Source organism: Narcine bancroftii, chromosome 14 (assembly GCF_036971445.1).
Source record: "Narcine bancroftii isolate sNarBan1 chromosome 14, sNarBan1.hap1, whole genome shotgun sequence".
In the NCBI taxonomy this organism is placed as follows: Eukaryota; Metazoa; Chordata; class Chondrichthyes; order Torpediniformes; family Narcinidae; genus Narcine; species Narcine bancroftii.
In genome coordinates this window covers 18954124-18966940 of record NC_091482.1, presented here as the reverse complement: position 1 = coordinate 18966940, position 12817 = coordinate 18954124, and the positions used below count along the sequence as shown (strand labels likewise).

The following is a 12817-nucleotide window of genomic DNA, read 5'->3' as shown; positions in this document are numbered from 1 at the left end:
CTGAATCCACACAGCCAAGGTGCCCTGGATCCCATGATTCATGATTTTCTGAATCAGTTTTCCATGGAGAATCTTGTCAAATGCTTTACTGAAATCCATATACACCACATGTACTCCCCTACCTTGCTATTTCCTCATGTTGTGGGGTCCAGAGGACCCCAAAACACAGCAGTAATAGAAATTCACCAAGACAAATAGTTACTTAAACAAAAGATACTTTGAATCATCTTTAAACATGAAAACAGTACTAAAATTTAACTTATTACTATTAACTTGACTCCCTTCTAATTCTAAGTGCACATGTATGTAATGTGTGTGTAAGTTCAGAAAAGTTCTTTGATTCACAGTTCAATCTCACTTCTCCAAGTTCACCGGTATCAGGCAATTCTTATACTGTTCACAGAATTCAACATTTATGAATCTTCAACAGGCGTTGGTGCTTGAAAGGTAAATGATTACCACTCAGGAAGGTTCTTGTTGGTTTTCAGAGAGATGTGTTGCTCATTGGACACACACACACACACACAAACTGATTCCTTCCGATTAGCTACATCAGTGTCTTGGCGAAGAAACTTTCCCCCTCAGGATTTTCCAGATAATAACCTCTTTCTTTCAGGTCACCATAGAGTTCTTTTTCTGATTCCCTCCTTTCAAGTGAAACATTATACAGCCAGCCATGTCCTCTCGTATGGACTACAAGGGCTTTGACCAGGCTGAATTAAGAACTCACAATCCATCTTCAAAATGGGGTTTTCCACAACCTTGCCAGCTTGTCCTGTTCCGGTCCCAGCTGCTGCTGCTGAATTGTAGAACTGAATTCTCTCTCTCTCTCTCTCTCTCACTCAGAGAAAAGCCTGTTTTACTCTCTCAGCTTGCAAAACCACATGACCTTCCTAGAACAGCAAACTGCATTCTGACAGACTTCTGCACTGGACCTAATCTTCGAGTCCATTCATCTGTTGCTTTCCAAAACAATAATCATATCTCCACAGCATGTCCAATTAACACCTACTCGTGAAGTCCTTACAGGCATTCTTCAAAGTTTTTGCAAAGACACTCGGAGCCTGGACTGTCTGGCTTGAGTAGAGCTCCAGCATTTTGCAGATCTGTTTTGAAGTGTTTATACCTGTGTGTGACCCAACTAAAAACCTGTCACAATTTATCTCCTTTAAAACATATCTATATACAAAATAAAATATAACATAATCTGTCACATTCAGAATACTGAATTAGGCTCGTGAGGCACGACCTATCCCTCACTAAGTAATGCCGACTAACCCTGAGAAGACTTTTCTTGTCTAAATGCTCATAAATCCTGTCCATAAGAATCCTCTCCTATAGTTTAGCCACCACTGACTTAAGACCATCACTGGTCTCTAATTTTCAGGATTCTCCTCCTTTCCTGTTTTAAACAAGGGGACCATATTTGCCATTCCCCAATCCTCTGGTACTTCTGCTATGACCAGGGAGGATGCAAAGAACAAAGCCCAGGAATCTCTTCTCTCGGTTCCTGTAGTAACCTGGGGTGTATCTCGTTTGTGACTTATCAATCCTAATGTTTTTCAGAATATCCAACACTTCCTTCTTTACCTCAACGTGCTCCAGCACATGAGCTAATTCTATATTAACCTTACATTGAACCAGGCCCCCTCGCTAGTGAACACTGAAGCAAAGTATTCATTTCGTTCCTCCCTAACCTTCCCTGCCTCCTTAACCCTTAAGCAGGCCTATCTTCACTCTCATCATACTTAGGGTTTTCCTTAATCCAAATTGCCATGGCCTTATTGTGCCCCCTTTCTAGTTTCCCAAGTCCTTTCTTAAGTTCCTTTCTGGCTACCATATAATTCTCATGAGCTCTTCCTGTATTTTGCTTCCCAAACCTTCTGCATTCCTACTTTGTCTCACCTCTTTTGTCAACCATGGTTTCCTTATGCTACCACCTTTCCCTGTCTCAGTGGGACAAATTGATTGTGAACCCCACTCAAATGCTCCCTTACATCCTCCACGTTACTTCTGTGCTTCCTCCCCCACCCCGAGAATATGTTCCTAATTTACTCTCCCCACTTTCACTAAAATGCTCCCCCACTAAGAGGTCGGTCATCTGACCAGCTTCATTACCCAGTACTAGATCCAGTGTGGCCTCCTCTCCAGTCAGCTGGAACACTTACTGCATCAGAAATCCTTCTTCAGACAATCCCTTTTTTTCCTTCTCCAACAATATTAAATAAAGCAGTTAGGGGATTTGGTTTAAAATTAACTTTGAAAAGTGCAAAGGAAGTTTGAAATACTTCGTTCCAATATTTCTCAAGACTCTGGCATGTCCAGAATATATGAATTAATGAAGCATCTCCATTATTGCATTTATCACAGCGAGGAGATACAGCCTCATAAAAAAGAGATTGTGACAATCCCTGATCAATTCTGCCCATTGCAGTAACCTGATGCCCGTCAATATTTGGAAAGTTGACGTCTCCCATAACAGCAATCCTGATATTTTTGCACCATTCCAAAAATCTGCCTATTTATTTGCTCCTCAGGGTCCCAAAGGCTATTTGGGAGTCGACAGACTATTCCTAACGCAGTGATTATGCCCTTCCTGTTTCTAGCTTCCACCCACAGTCACTCAGTAGACAATCCCGCCAGAACACCTTTCCTTTCTGCAGTTGTGATACTATCCCTAACTGGTAATGCTTCTTTCCTCCCCCCTCTCCTTTTACCTCCCATCCTACCCCTTTTTAAAACATCTAAACCTCGGTATCTGCATCAGCCAATTCAGTCCTTGTGTCAGCCAAGTCTCTATTATGGCCACAAAACTAATTCCACATACTGAAGGATCATCTCCCTTATTCCTAATATTTCTTGCATTGATATAAACACATTTCAAACCCTCTAACTCATTACATTTATGTTCCCTCCACTGCCTGTCCTTCCTCACTAACTCATACACATTGCATCAACCTTTCCATCATCTGCTCTATCTCTCATTCTGGTTCACACTCCCGCCAAACTAGTTTAAACCCTCGTCCAGTTCCATTTGTGAAGACTGTGAAATTTTATTAATGATCATTGAGAAAGCAGCTCTCAAAATATCGTCATAATCTTGCATGCATAATCCAGCAGAGTGATAATGCTAAATACAATTACATTACAGAAATCAAAGGCTTTGAACAAAATAGCTTTTCTTTGTACATGGGGAAAATGTTATTTAAGTCTGCTCATGCTGATAAAATTAAGATCCTTTATTCTCAGTACCAAGATTGGTGGAAGCCTCCAGAGATCAAGCTTCTTTGTTGCCAGGCGAAGAGTTTTACATTTGGAGCAATAATACAGCTCATCCTCCCCCAATTCCTCCTCATTAGTGAAACCGCGGAGGCAGCTGTCCAAATTTATAGGCTCTGCTTGGGCTCGTCGACTTTGTTCAACACTTTCATGTTCCTCACATATCTGATAATTTAAGGCAATTAAAATGCACGATTAACCTTGGTCTACACACAACTTTAGGCTGCATAGTTGACAGCATGAATCTTGCTAGCATATGCATTTACTTTGTTCAGTTGTTAATTTAACTATTAAAAATGGTAAAAAAATTAAGAAAATAAGAAATATCAACTTCTACCAAAATTGCTACAGATCGAGTAAAATACTTACTCTCTCTTGTGATGTTTGGTATCTAAGGTGCAAAGCAGTTGGATCCCAGTCAATGGCGATATAAGCATTCCCAACACAAGCTCTTTCATCTGAACATTCAATTTTACACCCTCTGCAAAATCTACAGCAGGAAATAAGTCCAAACATGGCTTAGATGAATACACCACTTCTGTTAATTTACATGAATCTTTCAAAACTAAAGAGTATGAATTTAAATGCATCATTGAACATTTTAATCTTAAATCAGCAAATTAATATTTCTATTAAAAGACCTGCTTTAAATATTTAATATTCTATCTTCAGCATACAATGACAGGCTGGTAGTTGTAATCAATTCACCAATCTTGCTCTAAAGCAGTGGTTGTGGCTATTCCTCGAGGTTGAGGATGATGGTCTTCATTCCTATGGGCTCTTAAGTGGTTTATGAGTCCAATCTTGGAAAGTGGCCCACTGAGCAAAGATGCCTGTGCGTGTATTTGTTTAACACGTACTTGATGTTGCATTCTAAGGAGCATACGATACTTTACAAATCAACCAACTAGTTCCAATGGCATGAAAACCATACGATTGGAGCTGATAGATTTGTTGCAGCCTTCGTCTGCCTTCACAGCCGTTGAGTTTGAAGTAACGTTGTCCACCTGTTCCACCATTGAGGTCTTGGTTGAATTGTTCTTTGTCAGGGACCTGACCCTTGACCTCAACGCCATGGGTGGCCCTACCAGACAGCATCACTCTCGGGATCTCAGGACCGGACAAGCTTCACCACCACAACAAGGTGACAATCCACCTTTGTCATGGGTGATCTGTGGTTACTTAAGGTGGTACGCGAGTGGAAAAAAAAAGTTGAGAACCATTGCTCTCAAGTGAACTGGTGAATTTGAAGTGCATCAACTTCCTTTTGAAGTTAGCAGGAATTATGAGATGGGGACATTATGACTGAAAACTGATCAATTTATCAGATGAGTCGATGTCAAACAATGCTGAGATTACAAACTACATTCTCTGGACACTTGGTAATGACCCTAACACCATAACCATTTGACCAATCATAATAATTTTGCAAGTTGGGCAGTGCAACTGACAAAAACTAGCTAGTGCTTATTCTTACCTGTACCATGAACACCATGAACAGGAATTTCCATCTGTGTGAACAACTCGAAGAGTGAATGGATACTGATAGCCCATACTGTCATCACTTGAACAAAGATACAAAATATATTAACCTTAAAAGAAACATGGAACAGATTTTAAAAAATCAGATTTACATCTCTAATTCGAAAAACTGGATCTCAAAAGAGGAGCATAAAACTCTATTTAAAACAAAACTGAGAAAAAAAGTTATTTAACATCTCAGAATCAGAATTTATTCTCATGACATGTCATTAAATAATTTGTTTTGTGGGATCATCTCAGTATAAACATAGTGCAAGAAAAAATATTTGTGATCAAACTCAAAATGGAGACAATTATGAATGAAACAACGGTTTACCAAAGCATATTAGGCAAGATGAAGCAAATTTGCACTTATTTCTGCATCCAAACATCCTTAGCTCCAAGCATTTCAAAGCCAATTAAAACAGCCAGAGCTTATTTTGACAAGATGGCTAACTGCTTATCATTAGAATTGGATGAAAGGCAGCAATATTATAACTGATCCTCTGGATCAGTACATTATTTTTAATCTGGACATGTATGGCAATCAATGCACATACTCTAAATCTCAGCGAGCAAAAAAAGTGACCAGATAGTGTTTTCTGCTAACATTCTGAGAAATGTATGTGGATTAGAGTAACAGGAATATTTGTAATTATAGCACAGTTAATTCAGTCCACATATGTGTTCATGTGTTTAAAGTTAAGCTTGAATGCACACCCTTCTGGTTTCTTAAGAATGTTGTCAACTCTGACAATGAAGAGCTTCCGTTGTTTAATCTAATGCTATAGTAATCTTGCCTAATATTATCATATGTCAATATAATAAAATTGACAAAGAAAATAGCAAGAGGTTAAATTCTGAATTTCCCTGATGGATACTGAGTAAAAATTACTTGTCAGCTTGTGTTGGCAGAAGGCCTTTTCAATATTTTTAAATGTCAAGGATCAAAGATATTTTAAAAACTTAAATAATTAAATAAGATCACTGAAAGCAAGTAAAAATTATAACAATATATTTAAAATAAAATATAAATAACCAAAGCACTCTTTTGTGAAAGGGTTCTGAAGACCACAGCCCCATTAAATTGATTGAAGCTGTGCAAGGTGCACCAGCTGTTGCTAGTCAGTCACTCACTCAGCTTTAAACCAACCATGGCTGGCATTTAAGTAACAATTCTAAGGTTCAGTTTTTTTTAAAAAGCAATGACCAAAAAGATTGGTGAGGGCTAGGTGGTAGACTGTGTCTAAGTGAATGTCTGCAAGGCCTTGGACGAAATAGGCTGGCCCACAGGATCAGATCACACAGGATTCAGGGTGAGTTGACTGTTTGCATACAGAATTGGCTTGTTGCTCAGATTGGAGGTCTATGACCAGAGGTGTGCTTCAGGGACCTGGTAAAAAGATGAGGGTCCATTGCAGGTATAGACAGAAAGGAATAAACAAGTACAAGAAATACAAGAAAACACTCAAGAAGGAAATCAGAAGGGCTAAAAGACAAAAGGTTATTCTGGCAAACAAAAAAAAACCCAAAGGCTTCTACAGATATATTAAGAAAAAAAGGATAGCAAGTGACAAAATTGATCGTCAGAATGGCCATCTAGGCATGGAGCCAAAAAGATGGGGAAGATCTTAAATGTGTGTGTTTTTAAAAAAATATCTTTATTTACCAGGGAGATGGACTAAGTCTATAGATATAAATAGGCAAAACAGCAGTGATGTCATGGATCCTATAACAATTACAGAGAATGAGGTGCTTGACAGCTTGAAGCAATTGTTTATTTATCTTCCAATCACATCAGTTAATTATTATACTTAATTATCAATTAAGTGTAATAATTATTATCAATCAAGGAAAAATAAATCCCCAGGGCCTGAAAAATGATTCCCTCTGTCCCTGAGGGCTTGTGCAGGGACTCCAGGTATTCGACGTTCTTCACCATGGGTAAGGTGTCAGAGGATTTGAGGATAGCTCATGTTCAATCTTTTAAGAAAGGGTCTAAGAATAATTCAGGAAATTATAGGCCTGCGAGACTGACATCAATAGTGGGCAAATTGTTGGAAGGTATCCGAAGACACCAGATGTCTACAAATTCTTTGAAAGACTGAGTGAGAAGGGATAGTTAATGTGGTTCTATGTGTGGTAGTTAATATATAAAAAAAAGTGCTGGAGAAACTCAGCAGGTCACACAGTGTGCTTTATGCAGCAAAAATATATAATCAACATTTCGAAGTTATGGGTCAAAAGCAGGCAGGCACCTGAATAAAATGATGGGGAGATGGGCAGGGAAGGAGTGTAAACCAATAAGCAAAAGGACATGGGTGGATATGGGTGGGCGGGCAGAAGAGTAAAATGCTGGGAAGTGATGTGGGAGGAGATGGCTCTCTGAATGGTGGGATCTGGAGGAAAGAAAACTGAGGGATGGGGAAACAGAGAGAGAGTTGCTTCCCAGTTTTAATCTTCTGCCCTCCAAGCATTGTCTTCATTTGATTTGGATGCTTTTAAAGACAATAACTTTAACATTAAAAATAATTTGAGTTTTTTTTTAAAAAACCACGTGGGATGTGTTTGACAGCACTGAAATGTCAAATGCAGCTATAATGCTGGTATCAGTTGTGCTACCACTCAAGGCTTGATCCACCTTGCAGAAGGAGAATGGAAAGCAGGTGTTCAAGACTCATCCCATAGGTACCATAACAGGTGAGAAAAGCTATGAGGATGGGTCTGTCACTTTTCTTGCATGAGGTGCAAGTGAGATTTTGAATGGTTCAAATTTAATGCTCAACTGAAAATTGTAGACATGGATAGTCATTTCTTCTTCGAAATTTCAAACTTCTATGTTTAATTTTTTTTGGAAATTTGCACTTCATGAAATGTTTGAATAGTTAGTTGAAAGCAAAGTTTTTACTCCCTTGTTTACTGTGGTCCATCAACCTGATGATATTACTGTTGTTGGAGGCAGAAATTCTCAAGATGACATAACAACAATCTCCATTAGCCAAGGGGAAATCCACATCAAAGCAATTTTTAGATTATTTTAAGGGTTATTTTCCACAAAATCCACAAAGAGCAGCAGTCATTTTTCAGCAAAATGTAAAATCCAGGGACATTAATCTAACTCCTCCTCAACGACCCCATAATAGAATGTGCAATACATTATTGCCCCATAACCTATTATCATTCATTTTGTAGCAACACTTCTGTTGGCAGTATTAATAGTACTTCATGGATCACATACTGTACTTGCATGGTAAAATTGAACACAAATAGCATCTATGCAGAATGATGGGGCATTGTTCTACATAGAATTGATGCTGGCTCCATCAAGTCAAAGTGTTGCCAAGTATCAGAGGATATTGGTTCCTGTAAAACTATTATGGGCCCAGATGCTGGGTGGTATCAGCTCCCAAAACCTGCCACAATCACGCCAACATGACATGCAAGATCAAAACCCAACCTCATCAAAAATAAATTCCGTGTCAACATTAGGTAAACTGCAATTAACTAGGTTAGAAATTGTATCAATTTTTATTTTTCAAAGAAAAAAAGTCAATATCTGTACTGACCAATCTTGAGCATGGTTGCTTGCTTCTTGAGGTGGTAAAGGACTGGCAAGCCGTGAAACCTGTATCCATACGGCATCATAGAGGTCCTTCTTGCGAGTGTGTATGGTGCAGGGCACAATAAGTGGCATACCAAATAAGCTGGGTCGATTTTTCTGAGAGGACAGAAAATACAATTCTGTCCGCATCTGTGCGAAAAAAAAAAAAAAAGTGATGGTACAAGTCGTAAAGCTTAGATGATTCCAGGGTTTACAGATAATATGGATTTTTGATAAAATAGTGAAAATTATACAAGAGCCAAAATAAAGTGCTCCTAGCATAAAATGAAACAATGCCCTATCGGGATGTGGAAAAAGTGGTCATGATCATCATTTGAACGGAGAAAGGCAAATATAATTTTGTTAAATTCTAAGAGAAATTAATAATGAAACCACAATGAAAAAAAATCCCTGATTCCCAACAGTTGATCACATTCTGACAAAGAGATAACCTGTGTAAAGGTCAGGCGGCACCCATGGAGAGAAATGGACAGTCAACATTCTGGGCCAAGGATTTTCTGAAAATGAAATTATTTGAACAGCTAGTTTTGTGATCATTTGTCTGTGTTATGTTATGTTTGTAGACCAGCTATGTCAATTCAAAAATGATAATTTGACTGATTGAAAAGACTAAATGGAAGGATTAAATATCAAATTTACTAGCACTAGTTTGGAAATTGTCAGATCTCTTCAAAATTCACAAAATATACAATAGATTTTCAGTACAGTAACAAGTTCACTGAAACCTGAATGATTATTAGTTTATTCCTTGAGTTCTTCTATCAACCCTCCCCCCACCATAATATGGCATTTATTCATCTGCTTCTAAATGAGAAATTATGCAGTTTTTCTTGAAATACACAGTATTCATCAAAACACACAACACTGGAGAACAACTCCATATTTTTAATATTTACCATTTTCAAATTGTCTTGATATACACAAACAGTAGAATTAGGTTTTCAGGCTATAATTACAAAGCTCACTTTAAATTCATTTTTTATAGTAATCTTTTTTGAAATAATACATTACCATTTTTCTGTGAACTGCAATAATGTATCCTATGAATGGATTGTCATTAACCCCTGGCAAATGTCCATTAGGAATCCCATTTGAGAAATTCTTTTCATTGTCAGCTGCCTCCACAGTACAAGCAATTCCATTTGGAATCAAGTTTGGCTTCATTGGATTTGCATTTGAAGACTGGTTATGTCTTCCATTATCTAATGGCACCTGGGAGGAATCTTACAAATAGAAAATATGCTTTAATAAATAATGTAAAATAATTTTAAAAACTGCATTTAAACATTTTGTTATGCAAAGTCAATAAAAAAAGACAGTCTGTCCAGGCCAGTAGCAGAATATCGAGCGTTGTCACGGCTGTGTGCTCAGGCCGCTTCTGTTTATGCTACTGACCCACAACTGTGTCACCAGATCCAGCTCTAACAGTGTCATCAAGTTTGCAGATGACACAATGGTGGTTGGCCTCATCAGGAACAATGAGGAGTCGCACAACAAAGAGGTGGAAAATTTTATGAAATGGTGTGAAAGCAACAAGCTGAGTCTCAATGTGGACAAGATGAAGGACTTCAGGAGGACCAGGAACGATCACCCTCCACTATACATCAACAACTCTGTAGTAGAGTGGAGAGCACATGTTCCTTGGAGTTCACTTAACTAGTGACCTATCGTGGACATTCAACGTCTCCTCACTTGTCAGAAAGGAGCAACGGTGACTGCACTTCCTGAGAAGACTGAAGCAGGCAGGGCTACTGGCCACCATTAAGACAAGCTTCTACAGGAGCTTTATCGAGAGTGTCCTGGATGGATGCATCACAGTGTGGTACGGTTGCTGCAGAGAAATGCATCAAAGGTCAATCCACAGGATCATGAGTGGCAAAGAGGATCATTGGAGTCTTCCTCTCTCCTCATGGATGTGATCTACTGGAATCATTGTGCAAAATCACTGAGGACCCCTTCCACTCTGTCAGGGAAGAGATGCAGGAGGATCAGAGCTCGCACCACCAGGCTGAGGATCAGCTTCTTCCCACGGGCAGTGAGAAGGCTGAACGACCAAAGGATCTGCTCACATTAACCATCCAAGACTCATTTGTACAAAGCAATATTTTTTTTTTAGGTTAATAATAGATAGGCAGTACAAGTATTTCATCTAAATGTGTGTCGTGTCTGGTTGTGTATCTGCATGTTTTGCATCAAGGATAAGAGAGTGCTGTTTTGTCAGGTTGTACTTGTACAATCAGATGATAATAAACTTGAGTTGACTTCAAAAATTGATTAGAAATGGAAAATGCCCCAAATTCTTTTCACTTTCTTGGGAAATCATGAGCGAGACAAAAAAAAGTTATTGCCTATTGTACATAATATCTGATGTATTTGGGTGAAACTTTTAATTGCCATTTACACAGTACCAATAAACAGTTGACTTGCTCAATTAAAATAACAATGAGGGAACTTCAACCACACACCAAATCTGTTATCATTACCAATAATATCCTACCTATTCTTCCATAATACATTAGCAAACTGACAAAATGTAAATTAATTTTTTCCATAACTATTCCCATTTAATTGCATTTTCCCATATAATTAATCAACAATGCCTGTATCCACAATAAGGTTTTTTTTTCCTCTAGATTTGGATCTGGTTGCAATAGCTTTTAATTTTTATAGGATACAATTGATCTATCAATAAACTCCCATGACAACACAAGAACGGAATCTTCATTTTCATCTTCAAGCTTTCCTATGGTCCTACTCCTCAGTGAAGATCATTTGCAAGAGGATAAAAAGTAATTGGAATGGGTGGCCTTTCATACCAAGGATCATATGGGCAAACAGTGGATGAAACAGCTGCTACATTCAGTTTGTGGAGCGCAGTGAGATAAATAAAAACTTGTTGATATGGTTCTCACCAATTTATCTGCCCTAGTTGTTGCTACCCAAGCCGATAGAGAACATTTTTTTTTGCCATATCAATTAGTTTTACCTCTATGCCAAATTGGATTATTCAAAATGGAACCTTAATACTGGCATTCATCAGGAATTCTGTGATATAAGCAACAGAATTCTATTACACTCCAATCTCAAAGTGCATTGTATTCCTCACTCTGCACTTAACAAGAATCCTCAAGGCCAATCTTAGGTCAATGATGGAAAAGAGCTTGCCAGGAAAAGTCAAGTCTTGTTCTAAAAGTGAGATGCTATCTTGAAATTACAAATAAAGGATAATATGCTGTTAATTGTTGTTCAACTTCTGTCAGAAACTAGGATCTATAATCACATAACCAAGGACTAAATCAAAACTGACAAATTCAGCCAGGAGCTGCGGTGAACCATTAAACAACTAACGCCGGACAACAAATATTTTGCTTCCTGAACACTTTTAGGTGAATTTTATGGATTTTGGGCAACTGATCATGAAAATCACCTCGAAACTTTCCTATCATGTACCTTTTATTTTAAAAAAGATACAAATCTATTTTTGTAATTTCCTGTCATATTTTAAATCTACTTCAAGCAAATAAAACCACAAAGTGCAACATATCATTGAAAATTAATTTACAACATTCGCACTTGGACGTCTTTCCTGCAGATCTCGGTGCAGTAAGCGACAAACATATCACCAGGACATGTGATCATAGAAAAGCAGTATCAGGGCAACTGGAATCCATCAATCCTGGCCAACTATTGTTGGACACTGACTCAAGAGGTATCAGATGCTGAGTACAAATGAAAATCAGTGGCAAAACATTTTTAGGTCAGTTGAATTAACGCAATGTGTCAGCATCATTATGCGATTAAACTTGCAAAATTCAATAAAAGTTAATTTAATGTTTCTTCAGCCTCATATGTGATACAGGAAATCTGAAATGATCTTTGTGTTCAGCTTGAAGTTGTCTATCATAATCCCCAATTATTTTTTTCAAGGAAGCAAACCTTTTGAAAAGATTTGTCCAATGTAATCAGTGTTAGTTCATAAAAATGCTCATCATTGATGGTGGGACCCAATTCTTCTTTGGCTTGGCTTTGCGGACGAAGATTTATGGAGGGGGTAAATGTCCACGTCAACTGCAGGCTCGTTTGTGGCTGACAAGTCCGATGCGGGACAGGCAGACACGGTTGCAGCGGAAAATTGGTGGGTTGGGGTTGGGTGTTGGGTTTTTCCTCCTTTGCCTTTTGTCAGTGAAGTGGGCTCTGCGGTCTTCTTCAAAGGAGGTTGCTGCCCGCCAAACTGCGAGGCGCCAAGATGCACGGTTTGAGGCGATATCAGCCCACTGGCGGTGGTCAATGTGGCAGGCACCAAGAGATTTCTTTAGGCAGTCCTTGTACCTTTTCTTTGGTGCACCTCTGTCACGGTGGCCAGTGGAGAGCTCGCCATATAACACGATCATGGGA

The 12817-nt window shown here is 38.5% G+C and overlaps 1 protein-coding gene across 3 annotated transcripts in view; it reads right to left on the bottom strand.

Moving 5' to 3' along the window:
• Positions 1-12817, bottom strand: part of usp32 (ubiquitin specific peptidase 32) — a 154585-nt gene that overhangs the window by 8738 nt on the left and 133030 nt on the right. For all 3 annotated transcript variants that reach the window (XM_069910731.1, XM_069910732.1, XM_069910733.1), the window contains exons 26-30: positions 9434-9645; positions 8367-8551; positions 4757-4843; positions 3649-3769; positions 3253-3444 (exon numbers count right to left, since the gene is read on the bottom strand). In XM_069910731.1, the coding sequence (XP_069766832.1) occupies positions 3253-3444; positions 3649-3769; positions 4757-4843; positions 8367-8551; positions 9434-9645 (797 nt within the window). The remainder of the gene's footprint in view (positions 1-3252; positions 3445-3648; positions 3770-4756; positions 4844-8366; positions 8552-9433; positions 9646-12817) is intronic.